The sequence below is a fragment of the Mesoplodon densirostris genome, chromosome 8 (assembly GCF_025265405.1).
Source record: "Mesoplodon densirostris isolate mMesDen1 chromosome 8, mMesDen1 primary haplotype, whole genome shotgun sequence".
Classification (NCBI taxonomy): domain Eukaryota; kingdom Metazoa; phylum Chordata; class Mammalia; order Artiodactyla; family Ziphiidae; genus Mesoplodon; species Mesoplodon densirostris.
Window position 1 is genome coordinate 14410761 of NC_082668.1, and position 13792 is coordinate 14424552.

The 13792-nt window shown below is 35.8% G+C and overlaps 1 protein-coding gene across 2 annotated transcripts in view; it reads left to right on the top strand.

Annotated features, from left to right (window-relative positions):
• CUL3 (cullin 3) overlaps positions 1–13792 on the top strand; it is a 98915-nt gene that overhangs the window by 46872 nt on the left and 38251 nt on the right. For both annotated transcript variants that reach the window (XM_060106585.1, XM_060106586.1), the window contains one exon: positions 12696–12856. In XM_060106585.1, coding sequence (XP_059962568.1) covers positions 12696–12856 — 161 coding nt within the window. The remainder of the gene's footprint in view (positions 1–12695; positions 12857–13792) is intronic.

Genomic DNA, 13792 nt, shown 5'->3' on the forward strand with positions numbered 1-13792 from the left:
GTTTCCAGAATGTTTCCTCCCTTTATGTGATTTTTTTCCTACTTATCCTTTAAGTCTTAGCTTAAATTTCTGGTAAGCTTTCCCTGACTCATGCTGTGTACTGCACACTGGCACCAGCTGCTCTCACTGTACTCGGTACTACTCCTTTTGTAGCACTTATCATTATTAACAACTGTTTAGTGCCTCGTTTCCTCACTAGACTGAACGTTATTGGGGCGGGGATGTCTGTGTCACCACTGTGTCTCCAACACCTAGCACAACTCCCTGCACAAACAAGGCACTCACATACATCTTTGAATTAATATACACATTCTTTTTTAATATATCATGCTTTTTTCAAAATGCTTATTAAAATATGCAGTTATAGATTCAGAAAGAAATTTAAATGTTGATAAGGTATCTTCATGTTCTATAAGGTAGACTTTCATCCTTCACTCTCTTTATTTTTCCTTTTTATGTGTAGTATTCTGGGCTTAGTTAAATAAGTGCTTTTAAAAATTAAGGTAAAATTTATATACATTGAAATGTGCAAAACTGAAGTATATAAAGTTATTTTTGACACATGTGTGCTCCTTTGTAACCAGTACTTCAGTCAAGATAAATAAATGCTTTTAATTTTGCAAAGATCAAAAAAAAATTTTCTGTTGACGTCTGCATTATTTTCTGTGAAGATTTTTACCCTCAATTCAGGCTTATCAGATCACTTTACCTGCTAGATAAGACATGCACTTGAGGTGTGCAGGTTTCTAGACAGATTTCTCTTTCCTATGAATTCTGACTCTAACTGTTGGAATTTTAGATCTCAGGCCCAGAGGGAGGAGAGAAGATGCTACACTGTCTTCCCACCTCCCTCCTACTCAGCTAGTTGACTTTTTCTCTAACAAGGAGGCGTCTGTATCTAAAATGCCCTGCGTGAGCCTCAGTGTATATAGATAGCATGGGACACACTGACTCTTGAAAGTGGAAATGGAATCAATCACAGGTTACGTGGAGGCAGCCGTTGGTCACAATTTGTCCCCACTCACTTTGTTGTTGGTAGGTTCAGCGTTCCAGAAAGAAAAGTGTACATGTCTCTAGATGGAACATGTGATCTATACCCCTTTCTGACATTTGAGACTTGCATTATGTATTTTGCCCCTGAAGGTGCTGGAGTTTTTAATCTCTGCTTTGTTTGTTTCTTATTTTTAATTCATTCTTTTCTTTAAGAAAAGTTAACATGTTAAACTTTTAAGATTGGTTTGAGCCTACTTAGTATAAGTTTCCTTTTCAATTTTTTAATTGTTTAAAAGATTAATGATTGGGGAAAGATCTGATTATTTTATGGAGAAAATGTGTTATAGGTTATATAATAGCTTTAATTATCAGAATAATCCACAGGTATATTAATATTCAGTTCATTTCCCTCCCCTCCTTAAACTATAAAATGAATACAGTATCAAGGGAGAGTTAAATCTATGGATGGTATTCTGTAGGTTACTTTTGAGCAATTAGAATTAATGTCAAAAGATATAGGAAAGCATTTCCTATTGTGATATGTAGGCTAATAGAAGGTTAATAGAGGAATTTTCTGCATAAAACTGGTTATTTTCAAAGATATTTTCATGTTTTTACTTGAATTCATCTATATTCCCAGTCATTTTCACAAATAACAAAGATATAGTATGATTGCAGGTTATCCTTAAAGACTAGAGGCTATAAATTCAAAGTCCTGGGGTGGAGAGTTGACCCAGGAAAGGAGGGTCACCTCTTCTTTGAGCTCTATGGGAAGTCGTCAAGGATGGTGGGTGAAGAGGTGAAGTGGGATGTAGCAGCAACTTTGTGATGAGGAAAGAAGCTGAGGAACTCTTCTGATGCTCTTGGTCTCCTTAATAAAGTAGAAGGTGGGACCATCAGTTATGGGTGACAGAAGCATGTCAGGTGTTGAGGAGTGTGGTAGACTGAGTAATGGGCCCCCAGATAGGCCCATGACTAACCTCTGGAACCTAGGGATTGTTACCTTATAAGGCAAAAGGAACTTTGCAGATGTGATTAGGTTGAGGATCATGAGATGATGTTTTCCTAGGTTATCCTGGTGGGCCCAGTAGAAGTGCAGGGTCTTTATAAGAGGGTTGCAGGAGGGTCAGAGTAAGAGAAGTCAGTATGATGACAGAGGCAGAGATTGGAGTGATAATGCTTTGAAGATGGAAAAGGGGCTATAGCCAGGGAATACAGGTGGCTACTGGAAGCTGAAAAAGACAAGGAAGTGGATTCCCCCCCTCAGAGCCTCCAGAAAGAACCAGCCCTGTCGACATCTTGATTTATCGTAGTGAAACTGTTTTCAGTCTTCTCAACTGTAGAACTGTTAGAGAATAAGTAAGGTACTAAAGTTGCAGTAATTTCTTCAGCAATGATAGGAAACTAACACATGGGGGAAGTTTGGAATATCCCTGTGCTGGGGTCAACTATCTATAAATAAATAAGTGGATCATCTGTAATTGTGAGGGGATAATTTAGGGTAAGTTGGCACAAATTTTGTATAGCGGAGGCAGTCAGCAGCATTTGTACTTTTTTCAGAGGTACTTAAGCAGTCTCAGAGAAGAATATTCAAAAACTAAGGAAAACCTACTGATATAATTTGGCTTATTCGGTATGGGGAAGAATTCTAAGATTAGTAGCATTGTTAAAATTGTTGATCGTGGATCTGTGCTGTTTAATAAGCAGGCAAGTGAATCACAAGGTCCCAGGAAACAGAAGTATTAGGTGTCAGGTATCAGTAGACCTGGAGGTCCAGTTAGAATGCGGAGCAGTTGAAGTGTAACCGAGGAGAGGCGGGAGGAAAGAGGGTCTGTAATACCAGGGACACTTGATGTCTTCTATGATGAGTCTCAAGATTTGTCCATATCAATATGTGGGTAAAGGGAATCCTGATAAGATGGGAGATGAAAATTTAGGCGTCTGTAAGGAGTGTGTCAGATTGGTCATTATTATGAAAGTTGCAGTTACCAAAGGTAATAGATGTCAAGGAGTAGAGTTGAGAGAAATACTGTAAGCTGTTTGCTGAAGCTACCAAGGATTTGCATGTCCTTGGAGATCAGAAGACAGGATGAGAACGTGGAGATGACAGAATTTGTGAGTCTGTTTTTTCTCTCGTAGATGTTGATACTTTAGTTCCAAAAAATACTTCTTTACTGTATTCTAGATTGCACATTGAGAAAAGTTTGAAAATAGCTGTATTCTGGAAGAACATAGGTAGGTTGCTTAAGAGTCTTCTTGGTACTTTCTCTGTTTTCAAAATAACATCTTAGAAGAAAATAGGATCCAGTGGCTTTGGGACTGTTAAGCTTCACACTTGTTCAATATATTTACTTACTGCTTTTGCAAGAAAGGTCTGTGCAAGACAGGTTCCCCATATGTGCTCTAGTGTTTGCATTTGTGACTGACAGTATAATACCTTGGCATCTTTTTATGGTTAGGTCAAAAGCCAGGTACTAGGCCTTTATGTAAAAATAAAACTAGGGCAACATCATAAATACTGTAAAGGTTAAGAGTATTGCGCTTGATAATTAGGATTTCTTCCTTGCCATCCATTTTAGCTCCTCTTTCAAACAAATTAATAGAACCATAAACACCTTGATTACTATGCCCTATGAACTGTTTCTGTGTACTGATTATGTAGCAGTCTATGACTGAGTTTAGGGAGGCAAGTATTAATTCAGCCAGAGGTAGGCCCTGTGGTGGTGCAGTCATATCTTGCTGTAGGAAAGGAAATGAAACTTTTGTCCGTAAAGGGGACTGGTCCCCATATATATACGTGTGTGTGTGTGTGTGTGTGTGTGTGTATGATAATTTTGTGTAATATCATATATATATATGATAATTTATTTACACAGAGTTGAGCCAATATTCATTCACCTTTGTGCTTATGTGGATAAATTCATTCATTCAGCAGGTATACAATGACTGTATTATGTATCAGACACTATATTCTAAACAACTGTGTTCATTTTTCCAGTTTCTTCTATTACTGGGCAGTTTTATGATGTGGACATCCCATTTGGGCAGATAATCCTGGTTTCCCAAGCCTAATTTAAGAACAGTGATTTTATCAATGATCCAGATGTAAGCTATCAAAGCATATTAGAACTCTTTAGTATTGTTTCTTTTCTCATTTTCTATTTTGAATTTGATAATAAAATTCTCATTGAAGAAGTGACTTTCCAAGGCTTTAGATACCTAATTGTCATCAGAAGTTATTTAAAACCATCATTATTAGAACACTTAGAAACTCAGCAAAAATATTAGATACTGTAGCAATTATTCTAACCACTTGATAGTATATTAGCCTTAAACTAATTTGAAAGTCCTCTTCAATTTTTTTAGAAACACTTTTGTTGATATATAACATAAATTAAACTACACAATTTTTTTGCCCATTTTTTTTTAAATGTGGGTTTTCTGGGGTTTGTTTTTTTTAGTAATTTGTGAGAGTTCTTTACATGTTCTGGACAAATGTTCTTTGTCAAATAATATATGTATTGTGAGGTAGTATCTTCCATTTTGGGCTTGCCTTTTCTCTTAGTGGTGTCTTTGAAGAGAAGTTTTTAATTTCAGTTAATTTCAGTTTTTCAATCTGCAATTGTTGGATAAAGTGTTGTAAACATACCAGTTAGTCAGATTTACTAATCAAGTTCAGATCTTCCATGTCTTTACTAAACTTTTTGTCTGCTTGTTCTATCAACTACCAAGAAATATTAAAATCTTCAGATTTGATTTGTTTGTTTATTGTTTTAGTTTATATATTTTGAGGTTTTGTTACAAAGTGAATATCAGTTTAGGGTTTTATCTTACTATTGAACCGACTTTTTTATTTTTCTGAAATATCCTTCTTTATCACTAGTAATACTTCTTGCTTAAAGACTACTTTGTCTAGTGTTACTATATGAGCTTTCTTACAATTAATGTTTGCATGGCAAACTTCATCTCATCCTTTTCTTTCCACCTTTTTGTGTCCTTATATTTAAGGTGTGTCACTTGTAAGTACCATATAATAACATGCTTTTTAACCTATCTGATAATCTTTGTTTTTAAATTGAAGCATATAATTCATTTACATTTAATGTGATTACTGATGTATTTGGGTTTATATTTCCCATCCTACTGTTTTGTTTTTTTCCTGTCTTATCTGTTCTTTTGACTTTTTTCAGCTTTCTTTCCTCCTTTTAGGTGAATCAAGTATGCTTTATTATCCTATCCCCTTCCCCCACTAGCTGTTATTTATATATACTTTTATTATTATTATTTTAAGGATTACCTTAGAGATTACAACATAGATCCTTGAGTTATAGTTTACCTTATATTAGTTTTTTTTTTTTTTAAACCACTTTTGGATAGTATCAGAGTCTTAGAATACTTTGACTTCCTGGGGCTTTTCCCCCTTAGTTTTTAGACATTTGATCCTGGGGTGCTTGTTTTGTTTTGATACGGGGACAGGCCTGGTAATTTTTCCAACATTGTGTATGAAAAATTGTGGAGGCCCTGGATGATGATGTTTTCCTTCATAGGATTAAAGATCACCGTGATCTAGTTGAAGCTGGCTTTTAGGCTTTGTTAAGGTTGATCTATTTTAGTTTGCCTTTTTTTCCAGGGCATGTTTTTACACACAGGAAATAACCCCTTCTGGGGTCTCAGTTAAAAGCCTGAGTTGTTTACTGGTTCACTCTACACAGTTACTGTGCCTTGAGATACCAGCTTTTGTCTCTCTCCTGCAAGTCTGTCAGCAGTCTCTGTTCAGCTCTTTAGTCTCCCAGTGCTGCTTTCTATTTGGTATTCTGGTGTCTCATCCACGCTTAGGTGATGTGTCAGTAAACATCTCAGTGAAAATTGCTTGCAGAATCTCTGGCTCTTCTTTACATTTCTCTCTTCTTCAGACTTTTGCCTCGTAAGTCTTAGCTGCTTGATAGCCAGCCCACCTGTGACTTTCTGCTTGGCCTCTTTCCAGTCCTCCAAATACAGCAAATGACCCAAGGGATCGAGTGAAGGTGAACGTAGGGCTCCTCTCAGTATACTTGTCTTTTCTCCAGAATCCGGGCCCCGCAAGTCCAGGTTGCTTTTGGTGCTCTTTGATGCTTTTAAACAGTATTTGTTCGTTTGTTTTAATTGTTGTAAAATGCACATAACATAAAATTTATTATCTTAATCATTTTGAAGTGTACAGTTAGTTCAGTGGTGTTAAGTACATTTATACTGTTGCACAGCCATCACCTCCATTCATTTCCAGAATTTTCATCTTGCAAAACTAAAACTTGATACCCTCTAAATGATAACTCCCCATTCCCCACTCCCTGGTCACCACCATTGTACTTTCTGTATGAATTAGACCACTCTAGCTACCTCATATAAGTGGAATCATAGAGTATCTGTCCTTTTGCAACTCAAGTTTCATCCATGTTGTAGCCTGAGTCTGAATTCCCTTCCTTAACAGATTCGTGGTTACCAGAGGGAAAAGGAGATGGGGGCAGGGCAAGGTGGGTAAAAAGGGCGTTGGCTGTATGATGACAGAAACTAAACATTTGGTGGTGAGCACGTTGTAGTGTATACAGAAGTCATAATATAATGTTGTACACATGAAATGTATGTAATGTTATAAACCAATGTTGCATCAATTTTTAAAATTGCCCTTCTTTTTCAGGCTGAATAATATTCAGTTGTATGGCTATACCACATTTGCTTATCCATTCATCTGTCAGTGGTCACTTGGCTTGTTTCCATCCTTTGGCTATTTTGAATAGTGCTGCTATGAACATGGGTGTATGAATATTTCTTTAAGACCCTTCTTTTGACTCTTTTGAGTATAAACCTAGATGGTAGAATTGCTAGATCATATGGTAATTCTGTTTTTATTTATATTTATTTATTTACCCTTTTTATTTAAATTTTTTTTTATTTTTAAAAAATTTATTTAATTATTTTATTTATTTGGTTGCGCCGGGTCTTAGTTGCAGCATGCGGGCTCCTGCCGCTTTTCTATTCTCTTTTTTTAAAAAAAAGATAAACGAAGACAGTTATAGATCTTCTTGCCTTGAGGACAAGAAAGTGAAAGAAGAATTATTTAAGTTTAATTAAGCTCCTTGACAGTGTGCTTCATAAACCAACTTTCAGAGCTATTCACTTCAATCTAAAAAGTGGTCTTTGCCTAAATAAATAGCTACCATTGGTCATAAGTGGGATCAAGGAGGGAAGTGTAGATAAATGAGTACTAATCCATAACTGCCCTTAGTTCATTAGTGGTGTTATTAAAAGTACTGAACTGCTGGTATTTGGAGCAAAAATTTTATAACAAACTCCCTCAAAAAATAATTGAGACAAAGGACTATTGTATTTATATTTGTAGTACTGAGTGTTCAGAGTTGAATGTAACCCAAAGGTTAGTTTTAGAATTTGCTTCCCAAATACCTATTTAATCTTACAAGAAAACATTGTTCAAATGAGACACTAGATATGAGTGATATTGATGAAAGAGCTTATAATTTGTCCTTTCCTTGGGTGCATCATTGATTCCTATGCCCAGTACACATTTATCCTAGTTTGCTTTTTCGTGATACAATGACTGTTGGTTAAAAATATTTCCCGAACCATTTCTTGTGGATAAAGTAGTAAGAGTTATTTTTTGAGGTTCATTATCAAATTTTTGTTGTTTTATTTTTATTTAAATACCACTCCCTGAGTCATGAAGCTTTTTAGCCCACTTACACAGTCACTCCTTGACTTTGCACAGGTTTAGCTTTCATAAAATCTATATTTTCTCATAGTGTGTCTTGACACACCTAAGAATACTTTTGCATGCTGAGTTTGATCTCTCATATATTAGTTAAATATTTAGGTATCTTGGTGGATTAGGTGTCTTGGTGAAGCCATCAGTTAAGGGGAAAAGGTTTGCTTTGCCTAGGAATAGCATCTCCCAAGAGGGAACCATAAACAGAGATTTTAAATGTAATTTTATCTCTGTAGTTAGGAAACTCACATCCCTTTAGTAAAGCTAATGTTTGATCCAGACGTGAGGCTTTCAAATGGATTTTTCAGAACATTTTATATTTAAAATGCCTGTATTTTGGCTTTCAAAAGGCAAATAGAAGCAACCACCAACTTTCTATCTCTGCTGAGTTCTCTTCAATAGTTAAATGACTAATGTTGGACTCTGTATCAAACTACCTTTTGGTCAAATTAAATATTCACATAGAAAGGTATATAAAATAAAAAGTTCTCCAGTGATTTAAATGATTAGAGCTAAATTGATATTGTATTACATAAAATTAACCACTTATTTTTTTAACAAAGAGAGATTCCTCTTAGAATCTATTATGAAAGGCTGTTGTGTACCCACAGGCTGAATTCCTTCTGGTAGTGCTGATAAACAGTAAACAGAAGATTTAGCGTGTTCATTCAGCAAATATTTTAATAATCACGTGCAGATCACAAGTTTATTGTGAATGTGTGCCTGCATTAGTTTAATGTACGCACACATAAACACTCAGATGTATGTATGTATAGCTTTTATTTTACTTGATGGTAATTAATCATATGTACCAAACAATATAAATGACTATTCGGTATTACTCATTTAAGTAGCTATACTCATGTTTGCAGGTTTTCCCTTCTCTATTTATTAGCTCTCTGGTATCTATAATCATATTTCAGGGTTAACAGCTTTTCTTAATATTATGTCATCTAATTATAATCATTATACACCTTGACAGTCTCACATTAAAAGACAAGGGTTTGGCTTTTATCCTACAACATCTGTACTTCCCTTATCTCCAGTCATCCTCCATGGATGTAAATTTTCTATGCTTTGCTCAGATGCTCCAACCATGTGTTCCCATCATACCTGGCTTCTTTTACTCTGAAACATTGTTCTCTCCCATATGCATTATGCCTGCAGAACTCATCAGCTGCACCTGGCTCTCTTTCTGTCTTTTTGCCACAGGGCTTAAGATAGCAGATATTATAGGCCAATACGGTTATAGACTCACCTGCTTTGGTAGTGATAGCATCACTGTGTTTAGGATTGAGAAGAGAGTAACCCAGGCCAGGGGAGACTGATAACAGAAAGGGAAGGAGTAATATTGAAATGTGTCTTGATCCCTAGTGTATGTTAATTTTTTTTTTTTTTTTTTTGTGGTACGCGGGCCTCTCACTGTTGTGACCTCTCCCATTGCGGAGCACAGGCTCCGGACGCGCAGGCTCAGCAGCCATGGCTCACGGGCCCATCCGCTCCGCAGCACGTGGGATCTTCCTGGACCGGGGCACGAACCTGTGTCCCCTGCATCGGCAGGCGGACTCTCAACCACTGTGCCACCAGGGAAGCCCTTATTTTTGATCAGAGAGTTTAGCTTCAAAGGAAATCAGAGTTTTAGAGACTGTCTTTACCAGCCCTTTATGTTACCTGGAACTGGAGTGGGTAAATGACTTACTCAGGGTCACACCACCAGTTAATGGTAGAGCCGGAGATAATCCGAAAAATTCTGTAACTGACACGTCCACTTTAGAAAACAAACAATTTGGCAATTTTCATATAGCCCAATAGTACTTCTACTCATAGAAATCCATCCAAGAGAAATGAAAGCATACGTCCAACAAGAAGATTGTACCCAAGTGTTCATAGCAACATTACTCGTAGTAGACTGGAAACGGCCAGTAAACTTGAAACAGCCCCAAATATCCATCAACTGATAAATGGATAAGCTAAATGTGGCATATCCAATACAATGGAATACTTCAGCCCAAGAAAGGAATGAAATACTAATATATGTTATATTAATGAACCTTAGCAACTTTACGCTTGATGAAAAATCAGACACAAAAGATTACATGTTCTGTGATTCCACTTATGTGAAATGTCCAGGAAAGGAAATGTATAGAAAGAGTAAGCAGAGGTGCTGGAAGTGAAGATTGACTGCGGACGGGCTGGAGGGATTTTTTTCTTTTTCTTTTTCCTTTTTCTTTCTTTTTTTGAGTGATGGAAGTATATTCTAGAACTGGATTGTGGCAGTGACTACACAATATAGAAATTTACTGTAAATTATTGAACCATGCTCTTAAAATGAGTGAATTTTACAGCATATAACTGCAATAAAGCCAAAAGGGGAAAACGTTAAACATTTTTCACTTTAACACTCTTAGTTTACTCTGAAGATTACGTTGCATGTGTCTTTTGTTCTGTAATTCTTAAAAGTAGTTGCCTTTCACCAAAAACAATAAAATCTGACTTGGTTCTTTGACATTTCTCTTAGCCTAAATTAAGAACATTTGGTTTCCTAAGAAAGAGGTTAGTGTCTTAGTAGACATATGTTAAGTTGGCTTATATCATATGTATGTGATGTTATATATCCCCCACAAGATGTGCTGAATGTCACAGAGGCATATCATACAGTTGAAACTTAACAGTACCTGCCCGAATTAACAGTACTTTCTGTTCTAGCTGTGAAACAGCGTGATTGATACAAAGTTCTCTCAGTGCTGTTCCACTACTTTTCAGTGTATCTTCTCTGTTTTGCTCTTGTCAGTTGAGCTTTGCTTACTGAGAGTCAGTTGTATTTGTTTTCAAGCCTGTTTATGCTAGTTGTACTTCTTGTTATTACATCATTTTATATTGTGTAAGTCAATAGAAGTACGAAAAACAAATTTGTTATTTGGCAAACTAGATTGAATGTTTTGCAAAGACTTGACAAAGGGAAATCACTAAATATTGGGTAATTTGGTAATTTAAAAGACTGGAGTGGAAATTGTAAAAATCTAGAAGGCCATTTACATTGCTTCACAGTTGTCTCTGGTCATTAGCCATCTTAATGAAACTGAACGTAGACAGGCTAGACATTTATGATGTATGGGTATATGTGAGAAAGACAGCGTTGACTTCTAATCACAGGACTCATGATCAAAGAAAAAGTCTTTATCTCAGTGAATGCTTATATGTTTTAAATTAAAATGTTTAAGGTGCTGGTGTGGTGTGGTGTGTGTGTGTGTTTAATAGTTTTCCTCTTTTACCACTTTAGCTAGCTTGTTACTGGTTTTGATTGCATTGGATAAGAGTGATTCTGTATTCGGTACAGAATCTGCACCATAGAAACTTATAATCAACATTGTAAAAATCAAATTTATAAATAATTTACTCAGTAATTGGAGTGATTATTTTCTCATTGCTTTATAAATTATTAGATTTATGCCAGTTTTTATTGAATGTGTTTTGTTTTATGCTGAAAAGTAAGCCAGAATCAGGATGGTAGTGGAGGGTGGGGAGTGTTGGACCTGAAGGTCATGAGAGTAAAGAGTAGCTTCAGTACATAGAAAACAGTGAGGCCATTAAAAAGGAGGAGGGATGCGGTCAGGGCAAAACTCAGAATTTAAGATCTTGAGGAAGGAAGTGTGAAATTCAAGAATTTATTGAAGAAGTCATCAATGAAAATTTTGAACTTAACTGAAGTTGCTGTCAGGATTTGAAAAATGTGATATAAAATGTAGAAAGTGAGCACCAACAATGCTAATAAAAGAGCAGCTTTCCTTATAGCCATTAGGTATGTACCATTGTGTGAGATGAATGAAAGTTGGAGGATAGTGTCTGTGAAGAGAGTGCTCCTCATGGAGGATTTAGTAAAAATTGACTAGAAAGGTGATCAGGACCGTTTAATACTAATATGGTAGAACTTCTGTTCATGTTTACCTTGTATTTTATTTGGTGTTGCTTGTATTAACAGTGTTCCTTTAAAAGTTCAGAGATCACAGTTTGCAGTGAGTCTTACTGTTTTTGGATTACAAATGCCTTTAAGAATCTGGTGAAAGCTACGGACTCTTTCCAGAATACTTACGTATGAACAAACACACAATAATTTAAAAATTTTGGGAAGTTCACAGACCCACCAAAGCCCGGAGAGGTCCTGGTTAAGAACAGAAAGGAATTCTGTTACTAATCCTTTTGTGAATTAAGAACAGTAGTTTTATTTCAGTGTATTTTGGTGTAAATACAGATTTTTAAATATTTCACAAAATAGGACTTTTATGGCCAGTAATTCTGGATTATCTGTACTCTATTAAGTGAGACAGCAGTATTCATGTTGGTAAGAACTTGAAAGTTAGATGACTACCAGTAAATAATCTGAAATGGCAGTAGCTAGGGGTGTTTTAATTATGTAATACTGAATGCTGCTCTGTTATAAGCATTAGAACCTTTTAACATTTACCAGTACACAGTCAGCTTAAGTCACATGCATCTGTATTTCATTCAGCTCTCAATTTTACTTAAAGAATATGGTCTTCAGGTACAGTGTTTAAGAAAATAAGAACCATATTTGTGCATGGTATGGCTTTGGGAGAAAGGAAGTTCTGCCTGCCTTGCTGTCTGCCTTTCTCCTCTGCTTTCTGCTGACTTGCCTCTCTCCCTGGGTGGGGTGCTTGCTTTTTTCCTCCCTTTTTCTTAGGGTAAATGGGCAACCGCCTATAGCCATTGTTTCAGTAGCAATTGTAAATTGTAAGGACTTACTATATATAACTTTTATATAACTTGGGAGGTACTAGAAAATTCCATGTTGCTTGAAGTGTTTCTCACCTGCAAAATTGACCACTTTTGGAATTTTATTTCCTTTATTATTGTAACTCAAAAGGATTATTTTTATGTTCGCAAGAGTTATACTAATGTTTATATTATGATTTTGCTTTAACTGCAGGACCGTGTGTACGTACAACAAAATAATGTGGAGAATGTCTACAATTTGGGATTAATTATTTTTCGAGATCAAGTTGTACGTTACGGGTGTATTAGGGATCACCTACGACAAACGCTGTTGGATATGATAGCCAGAGAGCGGAAAGGAGAAGTTGTAGACCGGTATAATAATCTTTTTACTCTTTGGGTTTTGGTTTTTAGTGGTTATATCTTGAGAACCGATTCACTGTCTTAATTTTATTAAAGTAAATTAAAGTTTGATTGTCCAGCATATTATGAAAACACTCAAAAACCTTATATCACAGTTAACAAAGTTAGCTAGATTGTAACTAAAAAGCACACATTTATTTTTAGAAGAAACCATCCTAAGCTTTTATTGAATATACTTTTAAAAAGCAAATCAGCCATTAGTCTTCTTTTTGATTTTTTTATGTATTTTTTTTTATGCTGGCTTTTTTTTTTTTTTTTTTTTTTGCTATTTGATAATATATTTTTTTCTTCTTTAAAAGGGCTTTTGGCTAGCATTTATTTTTAAGGTCTTTGAAGAAAAAAATGTTGAACATAGTCTAAAATGACTAAGAACTCTTGTACTCCTTTTGTTAAGTCATATTCCACCCCCCCAAACATTGTCGCAGGGCCATTTTTGTGACACTGCAGCCAGAGTGGCTCAAAACATGCAAGACTGCTCTCTTTGCTGCTTTGTATTCAAAGCAGCTGTTAGAGGAAGACTTGTAAAGTTCTTTTTATTTCAGCTTTGGTGCTTGGTCAGGATTGCCCAAAAGCCATTTGGTGCAAAAAAATTATATTGCCTAGGAGTAACTGCGTTGTACCCATGTCAAGTGCTGTAGACTCCCTCTCTCCTCCCTGCTTCCTGATAGGCTGTTTATTCTTTTTGTGCTTTTAAATACACAGGAATATTTAGTCATTTTAAACATATTTTCTTCAAAAATCCTATGTTACAACAGCATGAGAACAACTTGAGATAAATAGCTGTGCAGTCAAGATATGCTTTCCAATTAAAATTACTCTAAATCCTTATGTTATAAATTAGTTACTTATGGGAGGTTGGTCACTTTGGTTAAAAAAACTAGTTCTGGA